At 34.7% G+C, this 20,206-nt stretch overlaps 1 protein-coding gene across 1 annotated transcript; it reads right to left on the bottom strand.

Moving 5' to 3' along the window:
* Window positions 1–15,710: 15,710 nt before the first annotated feature.
* LOC114196334 (galactinol--sucrose galactosyltransferase-like) lies at window positions 15,711–19,905 on the bottom strand. Its single transcript, XM_028086945.2, has 5 exons — window positions 19,275–19,905; window positions 18,597–19,189; window positions 17,032–17,209; window positions 16,527–16,894; window positions 15,711–16,352 (listed from the first exon to the last, which is right to left on the bottom strand). The coding sequence occupies exons 1-5, from the start codon at window positions 19,903–19,905 to the stop codon at window positions 15,789–15,791; spliced, it is 2,334 nt and encodes a 777-aa protein (XP_027942746.1). The 3' UTR covers window positions 15,711–15,788.
* Between the last annotated feature and the right edge of the window lie 301 nt (window positions 19,906–20,206).

The raw sequence follows: 20,206 nt of genomic DNA, 5'->3' as shown, positions 1-20,206 counted from the left end.
TTTGCTGATATACTCGCTTAAGCGAGTAATGGCTCGCCTGGGCGAGAATTCCCTGTACCAAGACTGTAATATCCCGACCGGATATTACGAATTTAAATAATAAAATAGAGAAGTAAATAATAAAACTTCATTTATTATAACTTATATTACCAAAACACGGGAAAATTAAAAAAACTTTTATTACTTTCATAATAAACCGAAATTCATAAGTATAAATAAGATTGTAATTATCCAAAAGTCCAGAATATTCATAATTACAATTTATTTGAAAGCATAAAAAAACTTCATAAAAGTTCTGATAAAATCTTCTCCCAAAACTAGCCCCGCTCCGTCTCTAGGCCTCACCAGATCCACCTGCAATAACATCTGCTCCCGTGTACCGCGTACACGATCATCGCCAAACACAAGCAGATAGGGTGAGCTAACATATTACACACATATATATAAATATCGCATAGTTATATATATCACACAATCACACCAATACTGTTGTAGTAAAATCGTCTGGCGGGGGACACGTACCGCCAAGCGCTACCCGCTTCCAAACTGCTTGGAAGGTATGATGACTCGAACCTTGGCTCACATTCAATAATATTATTTTTGCGCTTTAAAATTTTATTTAGTTGCATCCTATATTATTGGATATTATTGAGTTTAATAATGCAACTGTAATTTAATTTAGGTCCTTACGAGTGTAAATAATGAATATTTTAATTCATAAATTAAGTCCCAAAATAGGAATTTTTGAGAGAAATAGTTCAGGTACCAAATGCACCCCCAATTCTCATGTTTACACCCCCTTTTTCCAATTGGATTATCTATTTCTAAAAAAGTATTTCTAGAGCTAGCTGCACCCCCTGTTTTCAGGTTTACACACCCTTTGTAATTGGACTTCAATTTCTGTTCTGCACCTCTCCTTTTTACTAAGCTGCACCCCTAAGGTCACTTAAACTCTAGTCCACCAGATTTCGCCACGTGGCAATCCTCCACTTACTAAATTAACCACTCACAGTTTGCCACATCATCAATCCTCCATTAACTCAAATCCCCAATCAAAACATGCCACCTCATCACTCTTTCTCTCTTTCACACAACCAAAACCCTAACCCTTATCCCATTCTCCCTCTCCATCACTCTTCCACAGCCACAGTCACCGCCCCCGACGCCGGTCGTCACCGCACCTCCGTCGACCATCCTCCTCTGCGCCAGCCACCACCTTCTCGCACAACATCGTCGGCACGCCAACCTCCAACAACACCTTTGCGCCACCGTCTTCCACGTCGCGTCGTCACCCTCCATCACGCTACCACCACCACTACGCGCATCTCGAACCCCCTCGAACCATCAACCTCGTCCACGTTCATCGTGAACTCGGCAGCCATCGCGAATCCTCCATTTTCTTCCTCATCGTGAGAGAAACCAAGAGTTGTGACGCAAACGCAGCGCCTCCATGCTTGCACCTGCGCGCGAATCACCTTCTTCCTCGCGACGTCAACCATGGAAACCATCGAACCAGCAGTTACGTCTTCTTCGCCATGGTAATGCTCACGGCAGCGGGAAACACGAAACCACCGTGCTTAATACCTTTAATGGTCGTGCCACCGTCGAAACGCAGCCCCCATCGCTACCGTCGGAGTTCACGCCTATATCAACCACCACGGAGCTCCGCCGTGTCGTCTTCTCCATGCATCCCGCGGCCACCACCATGACAACACCACGGTCGCGAGTCTGCATCTCACCGAAGCAACCTCAAATCACCAGCAGCCCCTGTATCAGTGCGCACCAGCACCTGCAACCTCGACCATTCGTGCGACACCACGACAATTCTGGAACGCGGACCCACCTCCATTTTTCCGCAACAGCCGTGGAATCAGCCCCTTCGGCGTTTCTGCCGCCACCGCGGCAACCCCGTAACTTTCGCTCAACCACTCATGACAGTCAAACCTTAATGGGGAAACTTCCCTGACATGTGGCAGTCTCTCAATGGATTGTCAGAAAGTCAAGATTGATCAACTAGTCAACTTTGTCAAGGGTGGTCAACATTGGCCAATTTGTCTATTTTACGCTATTTTTGGCATGTGGTTCCTCTGCAGGAACCCTAAATGGCCTAGAAAGGAAAGGATCGTCTGGCGGTAGTTCATCACCAACCAGACTAATTCTGGAAAGTTCCCAGAACCACAAACTTAAAAAATGGAATATCCAATTCATACATAATCATACCATACTTAGCATGTCCATCATACTTAAAATAAACAACACATGAAATTACACTATTTAGCATGCCAATCACATTTAAAACAAGGTTAACGTGTAAGGTATTCTAATTATCATACCAATCAGAAATAATCATAAACTTAATGCGTAAAGCTCCCTTAACCTGGTCTCCTTTGCTTAGAACTTTGAAAATTCTCCCTTGATCAGCCCCAAAGCTCCCCTCAACACTTTCAATCCTCACAAACACTCAATTTTCGTTCTCCCTTCTACAACCACAATAACAGCCCACCAAAACCCTCTTTCTTACCTCTAATTAGCCTTTTAAAAGTGCTCTTAATGTGGTTTAATGGTCTAAAACGAAAATCCAATTAAATTATGGTTAATTTCCTTTAATTGGTTGTCTTATGATGGTTTTCCAACCCTCTACCCTCTTTGGCTACTAGGGTTTTCCTCTACCCTTTCATACTCAATCCAAAACTAAGTTTGACAAAAATAAAGTTTAATTTGGATTCTCCAAGACTTGAACCCACAACCATATATCTAATATAATTAATACATAAATAGTATACATAGAACTTGAACCCAAGTCCTCTTACACAATTAAAGTACTCTCAACCACTTGAGCTAGTACTTTTCCACGTCATACAAATCAGAATTAAATACCATAAATGTTCTTCCTACCCGCATTTATTAATTAATTATTTATTTAATTATTTAATTTTCATGGGTCTTACAAAGACAGGTTTGGGTGAAACAGTCTCGCCGCGAGACTCTTTAATGTTTCTGCACATGCTCATCTCGCTTAAGCGAGACTCTGTCGCTTAAGCGAGAAATCGCGCTTAAGTGAGGGGCAAGGACAAAACTTACTCACTTTTCTTTCCCCCAAACCCTCGCTCACAATTTCGCTCACGTTCCTCTTTCCCACTCTTTGGGTGCACCTTCACTCACTTAGTTTTCTGCATTTTAGCTCACAAATTTCATCTCTCTTTGTTAATTCATTTTCAAGGTAAGTTCTTCTTCCTCATTCTCTTCATTTTCATTAAGCACAGTCACGTTTTTGTGCTCTTGCAAACCCTAGGTAGTACCCATGCTCTGTTTTGATGTGTTTTGTGTTTATACTATGAGTTTTAGTGTGAATTAATGCTAGAACTGAATAATGTGGGTTGCCTATGGATGAATTGATTCAAAAATGTTCACAGTTTGAACATGCACTCAATGTGTTTGATTAAATGTCATGCTGAAATTGTTCTTGTTTGTTCTTGGTTGGCTAGTGAATGGATTCTGGAAACTACTATTGCATTGTAACTAACTTGGCATGCTTTTGGTGGGTTGATTTTCATCCTTGCAGGTCAATGGCTAGAACAAAGACAACATCTAGACTTCTCGATACTGAAGCCAACAAAGGGAAGAAGAGAAGACGTGCAAGTAGTCCCTCTCCTAAAAGGCCAAATAGCAATTTGTTTAGAGACCCCCAAAGGCAAGAACGGTATGAGAAGATAAAGCATTGGGTCTTTATCAAAGAAAGAAAGGTGGTTCTACTTTCGGATGAATATGACACATTCTTGAATGGCCTTATCAGGAGGAACTGGATGAAGTTGGCTGACCCGCTTCCCAAATTTGATCCAGAAATTGTCAGAGAGTTCTATGCAAATGCCTATTCTGAGGACAATCCTGGTGAAAAGAGGTCTAAAGTTAGGGGGAGGTGGGTCAGTTATGATCGAGCGGCCATCAGTGAATTCCTTGGTTATCCACTACCTCTAGAACCAGGGCAACGCTGTGATTTCACAAGAAAAAGGAGGAGTCATGAACCTTATGATGAAAATGAAGTGGCACTCCTTATATGCGCTGCCAACCGATCTTATCAAGTTGGGCCCACTGGAAATCCTCTCAGAATTCTAAGAGGGGATATGAAAACCTTAGCCCAAGTCTGGACCACATTCTTACTTGCAAACATAGTGCTCATTGGCCACGTGTCAGACTTGAACGTCCCTAGATGTCATCTCCTTTATTACATAATGATGGAGGATTTTACTGTTGACGTAGCCACCATTATCTCTTAAGAAATCCACAAATTTGTGAGGTATGAAGTCAACACTAGGAATGACAAGGCAAAAGGTGCTTTGGGTTTTCTAGCTTTAATCACAACTTTTTGCCAATATCAAGGGGTGGAGGTAGAGTTAACTGAAAATATACGACTTTCAATTACCAAGAGATTCATTGAACATTTTTGTACCCACCCAGAGGACTTGGAGCAGCCAGAAGAGCCCCAACTGGACCAACAAGTTGAAGACCAACCAGCAATGAAGAACAACAAACAGGGCCCACACAACAACCTCAACTCAACATGAACAATGAATTGCTTGAGCAGATGAGATATCTGAGGTTGCAAATGGAGCACACCCACCAGGAAAATGCTTCCATTCATAGAGGACAACTCCACCTTCAGGAGTACCTCTATCAGAATGTCCGCAGACTATACCCAGGCATGACTCCACCAGACTTCTTGACTTATCTACAGTGGCCTGGGGACAGTCCTACTTTCCCAGGGGCAAGTGGACATACTACATGTGAGGGACCATGAGGAGCTGTGGACAGAGATGACTTTGCTACTGACACAGATGGAGTGGACATTGAGGAGGAAATTGATTTTGGAGGAGATTGATTCACAGCACCATTCCACCCTTCAGAACTCTATAAATACGGTTTCATTGTTCTTTTTCTTTTAGTATTTTACAGTATTTATGTAATTACTACTATTTTGTTTTAGTTATTTTGGCTGGAATGCTATATTATCTAGTTAATTAACTATTTAACTTTACTTTTTGGCTTAGTATTTTGTGCATAATACTTAGAGACAGCTAATATTTTTTGGGAATCATTTTGAAAATCTTTCTTGAGGAAATTGGTTAAAGAGAAATTTGATTTCATTAAGTATCCTGAATCTAGAACAACTAAGTGAACTGAACATAGAGGTGAAAATGGAAAATTTTGGTTGAATTCATAATTAAACAAGATTAGGATATTAGTGCTGGATAGTTAGTCAAGACAATCAATTGTAACAACAAGTGAGATACCAAGGAAAACCTAGTGACTGTGTGAATCCTTAAACAGCTTGAGTGTTTCCACTGTTTGTTGACAAGTTGATATTGCTTGAGTTTTCATTTGATAACATCACATTTGAAGCATGGAAAGGATTAAGGCAATTTTGTTGAATTTATAACTCAGTGCCAAATAGCCAACCTGTAAATAATCATCCTTTGTTGATAGCCCACTTGAGCCTAATTGTTTGAATTATGCACCTTAACCTTAACTTGAATTACTATCCTTTCCCTTTGCACACTTAGGGATAGAGAGCATAGGTGCATTTTATTCAATTGTAAGGGTAATTGCAGAGGCGAAGCCTCATAAGAGCAGGGAGGGGCCTAGGCCCCCCCAAATATTTTTGATTTTTTTCAAAATTATATATCCATTTTTTTAATTTTTAAAAATTTTGAAAATTTTAAAATTATAAATAGTATATTTTAGAAATTGATGATAATTAAATTGTGTCTCTTTATTTATTTTATAAAATACAATAGTTAATGTTAATAAATAATAAAAAATAAAAAATATATTTAGGTTTAATTAGTCTTCTAGTATCTGTTTTCGTCTAAAAATATCAAATTGTCACTAAATTGAAACTAAAAGAATTGGAAGATCAACTTACATTTTTTGAAAACAATAACCAAAAGAGTAATTAAATCAAATATTTATTAAAATATTTTTTATTTTCTTCTGTCATTGCCTTTTAAAATTTTAACAAAATTGTACTCATATCTCACTATCATATGTTTTTTTTTGAAGAAAAATGAAGTTAGACACATACTCATTATGTTTGCTCTCATTTCTCATCTGTTTCCTTCATTTCTCGAAGAAAAAAATGTAACTCTCTCTTGTCTTACTTGATGATGAAATATTACTTTAATAGTTATTAAAATTATTTTTTATCTCATAAGCCTTTTGTATACTTACTTTTTATGATTATAGAAGAAAAAAAATCATGTATTATGTGTTTTTTTATAACCGATTTTTAATTGTGACTTGATTATAATATATTTTTCTTCTAATACTTATGTCTCTCAATATTTTATTAGATTATGATAAATTATTTTTTAATATATTTTAAAAAAAGCATATCGATGAAGAATAAAATAATGAATTTATTTTGTAGAAGTAGTAAAAGGGAAGCTACACGTGAAGATGAAAACAAGTTAAATTATATTTCTTCACATCTTTTAAAGTATTTAAAGCATTATACTAATAATTCAATCTAACGATCCAATTGTTTTATAGAAGAGTCATTTTTTAAAGTGTTATACTAATGGTCCAATCAAATGATGAAAAAATTATATTATTATGGCCCTTCCAAAACTCTTGGTCAAGATCCGCCACTAGGTAATTGGTTGGTAGAATTGCACTCAAAGAAGAAAAAGGCTGAGTATCATAACTCACTCTTTAGTATTGTGTAGGAATGTATATATTTACTCAAAAAAAAAGAACAAAAAGAGATAAAAGTGAATTATGAATGAAAAAGAAACTTGGTGTATTGAGGTCTGAATTGTGAGGAATGGAGAGTAGAATTGAAATTGGGTTTGAATTGTAGTTATGCTCTCTTTTCTAAGTTGTGCTTTTGTGATCTTGAAAAACCATTATTCTTGAAAGCCTAGCCTCATTACAACCTTGAAAAGACCTTAAGATCGATGTTGATTGTGTGTTTGTGGTTGGATTGAAAATGACTAGCAATTTTGATTTGTTCAAATTCAGTGGAAAAATGAGAGAGACACATGCTTGTGAGATTTAAGAGAGAATTTCCTTGGTTAGAATCACTTGTTCTTACAATTGGTTTTCCTGAAAAATTGGCTGCACTCTTATCCTACTGTTGTTTGATAATTGAATTCACCATTTGCTTCTGATTTTGAATCTGTAGTTTGGAATGCAAAAGTTGTCTGGTCAGGAACTGTTAAAATGATTTCTTAATAACCAATTTCAGAATTTGAGTTTTGATTGGCTGTTTGATCTTGTTACTTTGCTTGAGGACAAGCAAGATGCTAGGTTGGGGGGAGTTGATAAGTGCCAAAATTCAGTAAAGATTCATAGCTAAGTCTAGCACTTATGCTTTTAATTTGCGTTCATTTCATATCAATTCTCCCTAAATCTAGAAAAGAATGAGTTTCAATCACATGTTTCCAAGTTTTGACTTAAAGAAATCACTTGATCCCTATTTTGTGTAATTTTCAGGTAAATTATAGTAGAAGAAGGAAAGAACACAAGAAGAATGAAATGAGAAATGAAGAAACAGAAGAGAAACTCTGCAGGGTCGCTCAAACCAAAGCAATCTCGCCCAAGCGAGAGCTTGGGCCGCCAATCTCGCCTAAGCGAAGAAGGATCTCGCCTAAGCGAGAGCTTGTGCAGTGGAGATCATCTTTTGCCGCCACTCTCGCCCAAGCGAGATTTGAAGCTGCCAATCTCGCTTGAGCGAGATTTCGTGAAGGGGCCTCTCATGGTATCGTGTATCGGAGAGCTGATTTATTGTATCGTGAATCGTTTCGTATCGTGAATCGTACGATTCATAAACATTTTGAAAGTTATCTTTTTTTAATTTTTTGGATGTAGTGACAGTTTCTAGAGTAACTTTTTTAGGGATGAAGTAGTTACTTTAGTCACTTTTTTTTTTAGGATGCTATAACATTAGTGGAAAGTTACCATTTACTTATTGGATTTTAAGATATTTTAAACAAATGGGATAAAATTTAGGTTAAAATAGGCCCAATTCCAACCCACTAAAATCCTAGGGTTTTCTGTCTTTCATATGCACAAGACTATCTTTGAGGCTATGCCACCGTTAGATACAATGATGCCATGCGAGTTGTTGTCGTCAAGGTCTGTTGACTTCTCTCTCATCGCTTCGTGGGGTAGTGAGAGACACCACGACAAGAGAAGCCACCGCGAGAGAGGCCGCCACCGCGAGAAAGGCCGCTGGCACCACTGTAAGAGGTGTTGCAGCAAGAATCGCGGTCGTAAGAGGTGTCATTGTGAGGAACATTTGTCTTTGTGAATGCTACGATTCGGAACGATTCATGCGATTCGAAGTCCGAATCATACGATACAAACACGATACAGGAACAAAAGCGATTCATCAAACGATTCATATCATGGAGCTGTTGAATCGTTTCGTATCGTACGATTCGTATCGTGAATCGTACGATACTTACTACCATGGGGCCTCTGCAGTTTTTTTGATTCTCGCTCAAGCTAGAATTAGGTCGCCTAAGCGAGACCCTTTCTTCATGCTGAAGTACTCTATCTCGCCCAAGTGAGATTCATTAGCCCAAGCGAGAGTTCGTGCTGTATATATATTGTGGAAGTTCAGAACTGTAGGGAGCTGGAGATTTTGGAGAAGAACTTATCCTTGCTGCAGAGCTGTAACCACAAGCAAACACAGATCATATTTCTTCTTCTTCTTCTTCTTCTTTAGTTCTTAGGATTTGATAGCTACCATGAGTGGCTAATCTTCTCCTTTGGGATTGAATGTAATCTACTCAAACTTGGATGTAATCTAGTGATATTTATATATAACATTTCTGTTTTACTCAATATTGGTATTATTGTTCTGCTCTTAATGCTTGATTCTATCTAATCAATAGATATATTGATTTTGATTTTTAGATCTGACTGGAAAGTATTTCTGAAAATCTGATTTGAACAATGATACTTGATATACTGTGATGCTAGGAATAGATCTCAATATATCAATTGTTTTTAACACTCGACCGTAATGCTGGATAGTTTGCTAAATATGTGAGGAATCAATATTCAGGGAACTAATCTTATGAATTTTATACGCGAGGGATCGATATAAATGATTTTTGAGTGTGCATCAATATTGGTATTTTCAGATGTTATGTATTATATTCATCCAGATTACAGATAAGGGAGATAGATGAAATTCAATCCCAGTTTCTTTTACTGAATCTTTTATCTAATTTTCTGCTTTTACTGTATTCTATTTATGCAAATTAGTTTAAATACCAATGATCTATCAAATTAAAATTTTTGTATATATATATGTTGATCGAGATAATTATTTATTTCAACTGACTCCGTTCCTCGTGGGTTCGACACTCTTACTAAAAAATCATTATACTGCAGTTGACTTTTGGTACGCTTGCCAAGAGACCAACACCTATCAACAATGTACAACACTAACACATTACATTTAACATGTTATATACAGATTTAACACACTAAAACTTAATCTTTAAGAGGATCTTCCTCAATCTTCATCAAACACTTAAGATCTTCATGCACATGGCTTTATCAATTCTTTACTTCAAGCTTGCTTGTGCCAACACTCGTGATTGCCTTCTCACCGCAATAGCAAACAGGTGAATCGAACCTCCTCCCCACACCCCCATGAGAAGAAACGCTAGAATTTTTCATTCCCCAACCATTGCAAGTGTAGGATGAGCAAGAATGAGAAGGAGACATTACCCATGCAAACAAAGCAAAACGGAGGAGACGAGACAACTTTCAGCACCCTCTTTCAAACCCTTACCCTCTCTCAGCAATCTCTTCTTAAAAGGGAAAACAACAATGGTTGTTTCGGTGCCAACCACAACTCAATGACACGTAAGAATACACATTACAACCACATCATCACATATAAACGTCGTTTGCCAACAGATAACGGAAAGGGCTGATTTAATACACATTTACAAAAATGAGGACGAAATTGAGATCAATTAAAATACGAGGACCAATTTGAGATTTCTAAACCAAAACGAGGACCAACGGAGTATTTTAACCATTTTTTTTAATATAAATATATATTTTAAAATTTTGAAACAAACTATTAAGTACCACATTTTACTTTATTTTGTTACAAATATAATTATTTAAAATTTTATTCGAAATATATATAAAAGTTATTAAAAATAATATTTTATTGATAATCTTTTGTAAAATAAAATTATTACATGACAATATAAAAATAAACATAAGTAATAAAATAAATTCCTAATATTTTATTTTCTCATATTTATCTTGTATCTATCCTAATCTATTTATTATAATATAAGAAAAAAAGAGACTAGAAAATTTATTTTATTATCCTATTATATTTTATTATAATATAAGAAAAGAAGACACTAAAATATTTATTTTATCACTCAAATTATTTTGTTGACAAGTTTTCTAAAAGTTAGTTTTCTATTATAATTATAATATAGGAAAAGAATATATTAGATAATTTACTTTATTTTCTATTTTATTTCGTTGACAAGTATTTTACAAGTTAGTTTTTCAGTTATTTGATTTTTTAATTTATTTTTTATTTATGTTTATTTTGCTGTCACATGTGATGAAAGTTATTTTACTTTTTTATCTATTTTTGTTATTTTTTTATTTTTTATTTTTATATATTTTGTTGCCACATGTGTATAGAATTTATTTTATTTTTTTATCCATTTATTTTATTTTTAAACTAATTAGTTATTTAATAATTATTAAAGAATAGCTTATATTTAAATTATAAATTTTTCATTTTATCTTTTGTGACTTCTAATTAATTAATTATTTAATAAATTATTAAAAAATAGCTTATATTTAAATTATAAATTTTTCATACTATTTTTTCATTTAATTTTATCTTTTTATGATTTACTTTGGCATATAAAACATTGTCTCTCTTAAAAACTATTCATCCTTTTTATCCATTTGATTTATTTTAAACTGATTTACGTTGTGAACTTTGCTGTCAGGTACCATTTGCTGCATAATTTTGGTTTCAACTGTGAATTCGTGAATTTTGAGTATTTTTCCAATTCTGCATTTATACCACACTTATTTTTAGTTATTAAAACACCTCAAACTCATTCGCATTGCAGAATTCACAATTTCAATTCCTATAGCCATTTCATCAAAAACCTAGAATACTTACTGTTTTCTCTTAGCACTTTTAACAAACAATTTCGTATTTAAGGTTTCTGCACTGTTTTAGATAGTTTTAAGACTCAGATCATATTCCATTCATATTTCCTTGGTGTTTTACATATTTATTACTCATCATACATCATTTTAATCCTATTTACACATTCATTTTAAAACATACATGTTGTTACAGTTCTACATTTTTTTTTTATTATCATTCTTAGTTCCTTTGCATGAGTTTATTACATCATTTTATACTAGTTATCCTATTTATAGTTTCCCCCATTCATTGAACAAATTACATTCTAGAGTTACTCAAATTTTTTTTATAGAATATTAGTGTTATAGGAGCACTAATATATCTTACTAATTATACTCAATTTGATATACCATTTGTTGTAAATTTGTTAGCAAGATATAATTCTTCACCTACAAGAAGACATTGGACTGGAGTCAAACATATACTTTCTTATCCTCAGGATACTATGAACATGGGTTTATTTTATTCAAATGATTCAAAATCAGATCTAATGGATTATGCATATGTATGTTATTTATCAGATCCTCACAATGATCGATCACAAACAGAATATTTGTTCACATGTGGTGGTACAATGATCTCATGGCAATATGTGAAGCAAACCATAACAACAACATTATCATCAAATCATGCAGAAATTTTAGCATTACATGAGACAAGTCTTGAATATGTTTTGTTAAGGTCCATAATTCAACAAGTGCAACCAACTTATGGTCTATCCTAGGAAAAAAATGGAATCAAAAATCATATAGAAGGATAGTGTATGTATTGTTCAATTGGAAGAAGGATATATTAAAGGAGACCAAACAAGAAATACTCTTCCAAAAATTCTTTTTCAGTCACGATTTTTAAAGAAAGGGTTAAATATGTTTTTGGTCCTTGAACTTTTAGTAAAAATTGGAATTAGTCCATATTAAAAAATTTGGCCCAATTTAGTCCCTCACCTTTAGAGCTAAATGGATTTAGTCATTTTAACTAAATTATGCTAAGTTTATTTGACGTTTTAAATGCGTTTTTCAGTCAACATTGAATCGGAAATGTACCAAACTTTGTAAACAACTCAAATGATGTCATGAAACGCGTTTGAAACATCAAATAAAAACATTTGGTTAAAAGTACCAAATCCAATTGAGGGACTAAAAACATATTTAACCCTAGAAAAATGGTAATATAGAGATCCAAAAGATTTGTTCATGTGAAAATCTAGCAGATATATCTACAAAGTCTTTGCCAAGGAGTTTTTTGAGCAATTGGTTCATAATATTGGACTCTGTCATTTTAATGATGTGAGTTTACAATAGGGTGAGAAATAAAATATAGGATGAACAATATTGTATTGAAGAATAAAGAATTATGTAACATTTATTTTCTCACTAGGTTTTTATTCCACATAATTTTTACTAATAAGGTTTTAACGAGTCACATTCTAATCAATGGACACCCAAGGGGGAGTGTTATGAATTAACAGTTGTCCATTGGTTTTTTACTGTTAATGATATGATGATTACTCTTTAACTCTTTATGAGACTTAATTATTTGTAACCCGTGAGTTGTATCATTTGGGTTGCATTTTATATCTATAAATAAGATTTTTCATCTTAGTAATATGACATAGAAAATTAGTCTCTATTCTCTCTTTTTCCTCTTCTTCTTTTATCATCAACCTTATTTTTTACAATAGTTATAAATTTATATAATTTATTGAAGAAATTCAATTCATTCCTTTTTTATATTACTTTAGGCCACAATTTTTATAAAATATTAAAGTTAAATTTTTTATCAAAATGTTTGTGCACACTTATTATTATGAGAAGTAAATATTTATTATTAGTAGTAGAAGTAAATTTTGTAATATATCATTTATAAAAAAAGAAATTTAAATAACTTTCCATTACTGGTTAAATCTTGGATGAAGCATAAATAAAAATCCAATGAAATAGATAAGGTAAGAAGTAAAAACATAATAAAGCATGAATGACATTATATAGTGATTAAATTTTTCCTTTTATCATAATAGTAAGAATCGTTTTAAATCACGAAGTATATTGTTTAACTCACGAAAAATGTCACGTACTATGACACCACATAAATTCTTCATAATATTATGATAGAATAATAGATGAAATATTATGAGATATTCTTAGCTTAATTAAAAATGTCACGTACTATGACACCACATAAATTCTTAATGTTAGCGTAATATTAACATAATATTATGATAGAATAATGTGTGTGTGTGTGTGTGTGTGTGTGTGTGTGTGTGTGTGTGTGTGTGTGTGTGTGTGTGTGTGTGTGTGTGTGTGTGTGTGTGTGTGTGTGTGTGTGTGTGTGTGTGTGTGTGTGTGTGTGTGTGTGTGTGTGTGTGTGTGTGTGTGTGTGTGTGTGTGTGTGTGTGTGTGTGTGTGTGTGTGTGTGTGTGTGTGTGTGTGTGTGTGTGTGTGTGTGTGTGTGTGTGTGTGTGTGTGTGTGTGTGTGTGTGTGTGTGTGTGTGTGTGTGTGTGTGTGTGTGTGTGTGTGTGTGTGTGTGTGTGTGTGTGTGTGTGTGTGTGTGTGTGTGTGTGTGTGTGTGTGTGTGTGTGTGTGTGTGTGTGTGTGTGTGTGTGTGTGTGTGTGTGTGTGTGTGTGTGTGTGTGTGTGTGTGTGTGTGTGTGTGTGTGTGTGTGTGTGTTTAGTTGTTGGACATAACATGTTGTTAGGGAGATCAACTACTAAAGCAAAAAATCTTAAATGGTGTCCCTTCATGTTTGGTATTTTGGTCCATATATTTATAATTGTTTCATTTGGTTTTCTTCATTAATTATTTATAATTGTGTTGATATATTGTAGTGCAATAAACAAACTAACTCATATGAGTACAGTTACTATGTAATGCAATGGATAACAATCATTATTCGTTCTCGTATTATCATTAGTTGGAAAATGATAATATATATTTGCATTAAACCAAATACTTTACAACATTGTCTTTCTATATACTAATTCAAGTTAATGTCTTATTTTGCAAGCATTCAAGAGTAGTGCACCAATTCTCGATAAGTTTATAAAGTTTGGTAAGCGAGCTTGTGCAAAATTTATAATTCAAATGTACAATAGTATTTAGGATAACAAAAATTATCTTTTTGACAATTTTTTTTTTTTTGACAAAGTTGACAAACTTCCCTAAATAGAATTAAAATATATTAATTTTATTTTTTAACTAAAATAAAGTAATAAAGTAATAAAGTAATATTTTGTTACCAAATTTGTAGTTTGTCAAAGTTTGTAAGAAAAAACTTTGTTAACCTATCATTTTTCGGATGGATATTTACTTGTTGTAACAAAAGACTTATATATGTATTTGGATTGTGAATGATGTTGGGTTTGATAAAATGTATACTAGTGTCGTTTCTGTTTTGGATTAAAAATATATACAGGTTTGAATGTAGGAACTAACCAAAACTAAACATTTATTTTAAAAAGTAAACTCATATTTGACGTCGGTTGACAACCGAAATGGAAAAACACATTTACCTCATTCATGTCACAACTGAAACTAGATTTAAATAAATCATTAATCCAGTTAACATGGATCTCGATTCATCCAATAACCAAGTCCAAAAAAAACTTCGTACTATAAAATAATTACGTAATTTTAAGTAATTTTAAGGTTATACGGTTAAACCAAAAGAGAACATGGATTTTTTGTTTTGGTTGTAAACAAAAACCAAAAATTAATTCTTTTGTACTTTGGCTGAATTTGTCTTGGTTCTAGACCGAATGTTAAAAATAACCTGTAACCAAAATATTTTTCTATAGTGGAGCTAACAAATGAAATTATTTTCTAAATAAGTTACTTGTAGTAAGTTTATTTTAAAAACGAGAAAGAAATTATGTAATTGAAAAAAAAAACACTTATTTGCATTATTAATAAAATGCCAAAATTTAAATATGAAAAAGGTAAAGAATAAATCATGACTAAAATTGTAATAATTCTAAATTCTAATTTATATAAAAAAATACATTCAATGTAATTTAAGGTAGGAAAATAATTTAGATAATCTATTTTGATTCTTTTTAGTGATGTGATGTAATGATCTAATGGTGGTGATTGGAATGGTAAGTTAAAAATGGGTAAAAAAAAAGGTTAAAATATTGTTGTCGTATCAAGATTTAAAATTTACGTAAATTTTAAATTGAAGTTAAATTTTTAATGTTATTTGAAAATAAATAAAAAAATGAATTCTCAATGGAGAAGTTCGGGACGACCTAAAAGAACCTTACTAACTATTAAAAAAGTCATGTTTAAAATCGAAAACGAAGATTTATAATTTATAAATTAAATCACATTTTTTACTATCGAAAGAAAGTGAAATGCAGTAAAAGAAGACAGCATATTGCAATTATTCGAAAAGGAAATTTGAATCTCCACACGAAAGTTATTGACATTTAAAACTTATCCTCAACTTAGCACATTAAAAAAAAAAAAAAAAAAACTTGATTAAGAAAGAAATAGATAAACATAAACATATTATTGCTTATAAACAGAGTGAAACATCATAGCATTCCAAAATCCATTTTCTTACAGGGATCAAAACAAAAACTCAAGCATTGACAATTTTGAAGAACTAGGCCAAGAAACTTGGACTCTCACCATTCTATCCTCATAATCAAATTTCACAGCTACTCCATCTATTTTGCAACTAATTGGCTTCTCTGATGAGAACACCCTCATCTCCCCACAACCCCTCACTCCAATTTTAACCACATCTCTGTCATCATCAAACTCCAGAGACTGAATGGCACCACCACAGTTAAGCATGTTCACTAATCCAATTGGAGCAAATTGAATTAACCCCTTTGATAACACTGTCACTGGAGACACTGTCAACAGCTCAAAACTAAATGGCTCCAGTGAAACTTCCAATTTCTCTGACCATTTCATCAGCTTCAGTTTCTTGTCCTTGAAGCAATACACAGCAAACACATCCACCCCTTTTATGCACATCGGAACTTTTCCATTGCTCCATTCTATATCTTGAGGACTCGCCAAGCATGTCACAGCGTGTGAGAATTCAGAGGCACTCTTGTTTCGCCGCGTCACAGGACACCACCCTCCTCCTTGGCAATTAAACACACCCAACACACCTGTATACTGTCACAGAACCAAGATATAAAGTTAAACAACAATTCCAAAACCAACATAAAAGACACAACACACAACAAATCTAGTATAAAAAGATTATTACGGTGACGTGATCAGCATTCATTCATGGTTTCCACTAACTTTTACATCAAATGTTTGATAAAACTCAAAAGGGTGGCTTACTTTATTGAGATTCCAAATTTTGAGCATTGTTTTCCCATCGTGTAAAGGGTCTTCAAACAAAGAATCTCGAGTGGGGAGTGCATAATGCTGGCAACGCAAGATGGTGCCATCAGGCAAAGAGAGGCTCTTGAGCAACTTGAAGTTGTGCTTTCCAACACAATCACTGACGTAAATGGGTCCACCAGAGATGGCTCTGGAAGCAGCATGAAACTCAGCACATGGGTGAGTAGATTGAAACATGTCCCAATCTGGTTGAATAAAATTTCCCATCCACAAGCTGTTGTAGGCACAATGCACCATGTGGCACCCTTGGAGCCAATACGTTCCATTTGGATCCCCAGAGGGATCAGTGCACCAGAAATCATCCCCTGTATGAGTGAATTGTTATGCCAGAAAATTTTAGGTTTATTCAAGTTTCAAAATTTTTTGATATAAACACGAAAGCAATTACAATATGTGATGAAGTTGAAATTTGGAATGGTTATAAGAGGTATTATTATATTACCTACGCGACCAAGGGCTATGGTTTCAGTGCCAAGGAGAAAGAAGTCGTTACAGTGCTCCATGCTTGCAATGACTCCATTGCCTTTGAAATGCTTCTTCACCGATGCAGTGAGTGCTTTGTAATAATCTCTGGCTAACTCAACACGCCCACCGAATTCCTCTGAGAGCATTTCCAGCAACTACACAGTGCACATCACCAAATATTAGACTTCAAAAATCATCTAAACCAATATCTATGTTTTCTTTAGTGTTTTGCTTTCTTAAAACTACATTTTTGGGCTTCTAATACTTATTCTGAAACCCAAGAAAAGAAAAGGATTTTATACTATCATTTAATTACAGATTATTCAATAAGTGTCTTGAGTTTTACGATAATTATTTCAAAATCACATCTATAGTTTCTAAATGTTTGATGATGTCAAACATTTTAAACCAAGCTATTTTCATGGTGGTAGTATAAATTATTAACACACACTAATGAAATTATCCTAAATTAATAGCTATTTGTTTCAAGAAATATTACACTCCTTAATAAGAATGGTTAAATAAAACATTATTTTTGGTTGATACTTATGAATTATGATACTAATTTTGTCAAGGTCCTCGTATACTCACCAGATGTAGTAGGAAAGAGAAACCTTATCAATGTCATGACAAACCATTTCTAGTTGAGACAATTTTGCTTTCATGTTTCAACCCTGCAATTACGACAATAGTATTGTGTGTATATATGTACATGCTTGCTCCTATATTATACTAAAGAAAATACAAAAAAACAAAATATTGAACTTAAGTGGTGCTGCTAAATGAAAACCTAAACTAGTCTATTAAATTTTTAAAATATTTTCTTTGATTCCAAGGTAAACAAAAAGAAAAAATATGTACCATGAAGTTAACTAATTCAACCCTATTTAGTATTGTAGTTTCAAAACTACTTTTATGTTTAAACCAAATCATCTGAAATAAATATTATTTAAAATGATTTAATGTATACGTTTTTAACTGTATGAAGTCAAGAAAACTAAATAAACTTCTGAAAGTATAATTACTTTTGCTTGTATATAAAGCTAGACGCGATATTTCTTGTGTTATGTAGTTCAATATTTTTTAAAGAGACGTATACTTTAATTAAAACAATTTTATTAAAATAATTTCATATCGTGTAACTTGCTCCAATAAAAATAATTAAAATATTTATCTTATAGATTTCCTGACAACATCTGACATGTGACTTCAGTGGCAGTAACCTTCTACTACAAAGTAACTATGCCAAACCTAGTACAAGACAAAATAAAATAAAATTACAAAGTAATTCCCATTTTTAGTACGTCCAAAATCAAAATTTAAATTATGTCAAAATCTAGAATGCAAAGACCATAAACATGATTACGCTAATATCTAGGAATTAAAATGAAATTAATTTAATGATCAACGATTCTAAAATTTAAATTCTTCTACGGACATATATAATAAAAATAAAAAATGTTTATACAAATGATTTTTTTTATATATATACTACGATAAAAAAATAAACTCATCGTAACATGGTGCAGATTAGAAACTTACATGTATAACGTCAACTTTGACGCCGTCAATTCCCGCCGATTCCAAACGCGAGTGGAGCCCCTCGTACAAACGGTGAGCGAGGTGAGGTGGCACAAGTCCCACACCGTTATTCACGATCTTATCCACCGCTAAATCTTCCATTGTCATTTGTAACCCCTGCGAGAGCTTCGGAGTAACAAGCTTGGCCTCGGGCATGCCCGGAACCTCAGGTCTGACTCCACCCCAGTATCCACAAAGCGCGTGCCAAACATACACCTGCTCCACGCTCCTAAACCGCTTCTTCAAATCCCTAACGAACGCGCCCAAACCTTTCTCAGACCCTTCAACACTACGATAATTCCTGAACTTGTAGTTTTCCTCGAACTTCACGAGCCTGCACGGCATTTGCTCCCCTGCGGAGGTTCGGTTCACACCCTCTTGGTCCGTCACGGGATCCTCATCGTGACAAATCGATTGCCACCCGTCGTCTATTAGGACCATCCCCGGAGGGCACCCTCCCTCCACAAGGCCCTTCACCCCTTCCCACACCCCTAATGGATGCACCTTCAGGTAAAACGCGTCCCACGTACACCATCCAAACTTATCTATTATCGCTGCAAAAAATAATTAAATAATTAAATTATTTATCTATACTTTTTTATTTTTTGAAATTATCATGAGAGTGAAATATAATAATACCTGGCGCGGTTTTCTCCTCCAGAAGCTTGAAAGTCCCCAAATGCATTCTAACCACTTTGGCTGCTTCTCTGAGCAAGCGAAAGGGATCATCGCCGACGTGGAGGTACAAGCAGCTCCCGAAGCTAGAGGCAGTGACATGTGTGGAGGCGCTCTCCACGCAAAGGTCCACGTAGTCATCTAAGCCAGGTTGGAGGGAGGCTCGGAAGGAGCCTTGGAGAATGGGAAGCAGCAAGACGTAGGGGCGACCCAGCGAGTGATTCTTGTCGAGAAGGATCATTTGGGTTTCGTGTTCCACCTCGTGGCCGTTGCTTCCCACCCACTGTGTGCTCCACCACACCTTGAACCGGAATAGGCTCATGAACCTTATGCCCCTCAGCTTCCCCAGAGGCGCCACGTGGCGGCTCCTCGCCTCGTCCGCGTGGAACCCCACGAAGCAACCCACCGCCGTGTCGGTGGCTTTCGAATACACCGAGGGCGAAGGGGTGGCCGTTATGTTGTGCGGCACTTCCGTCAGAAAAGGGTGGCCGTTAGCGAGAAAGTCGGAACCGTTTAAGGTTATGGACAAGGGTGAATTGTCGGGGACCAGACCCAACGAACCTAGTTGCACTGTTTTGCTTAAGCTCGGAGCCATGGGTAGTAGTTGTGGAAGTTGGAGGTTTTTAGAGAGGAATCAAGAAAATTGGTGGTTGGAGTGTTGTGGCTTGGTGGGTTTATATAGTGAAGCACCTGCACCTTTTATATGTGATTTTTTTCAAAGCTGCATGTGGTTATAGTGGCAATGCTTTCATTAATCTGTAGAAAAAGATTTCAAAGATATAGCTAGCTAGTTCTAATGGGAATAAAAAAGAAAAAAAGTGATCAAGAAAAAAGAAAGACAAAGCAAGAAATATAAGATATAATTTGATAAAAAAAAAAAACGAATCTTTATTTTC

The sequence above is a fragment of the Vigna unguiculata genome, chromosome 9 (assembly GCF_037176805.1).
Source record: "Vigna unguiculata cultivar grain cowpea cultivar isolate G323 ecotype 2 chromosome 9, ASM3717680v1, whole genome shotgun sequence".
Lineage (NCBI taxonomy): Eukaryota > Viridiplantae > Streptophyta > Magnoliopsida > Fabales > Fabaceae > Vigna > Vigna unguiculata.
The sequence above is the reverse complement of the archived record's forward strand: the minus strand, read 5'-3'. Positions and strand labels throughout refer to the sequence as shown.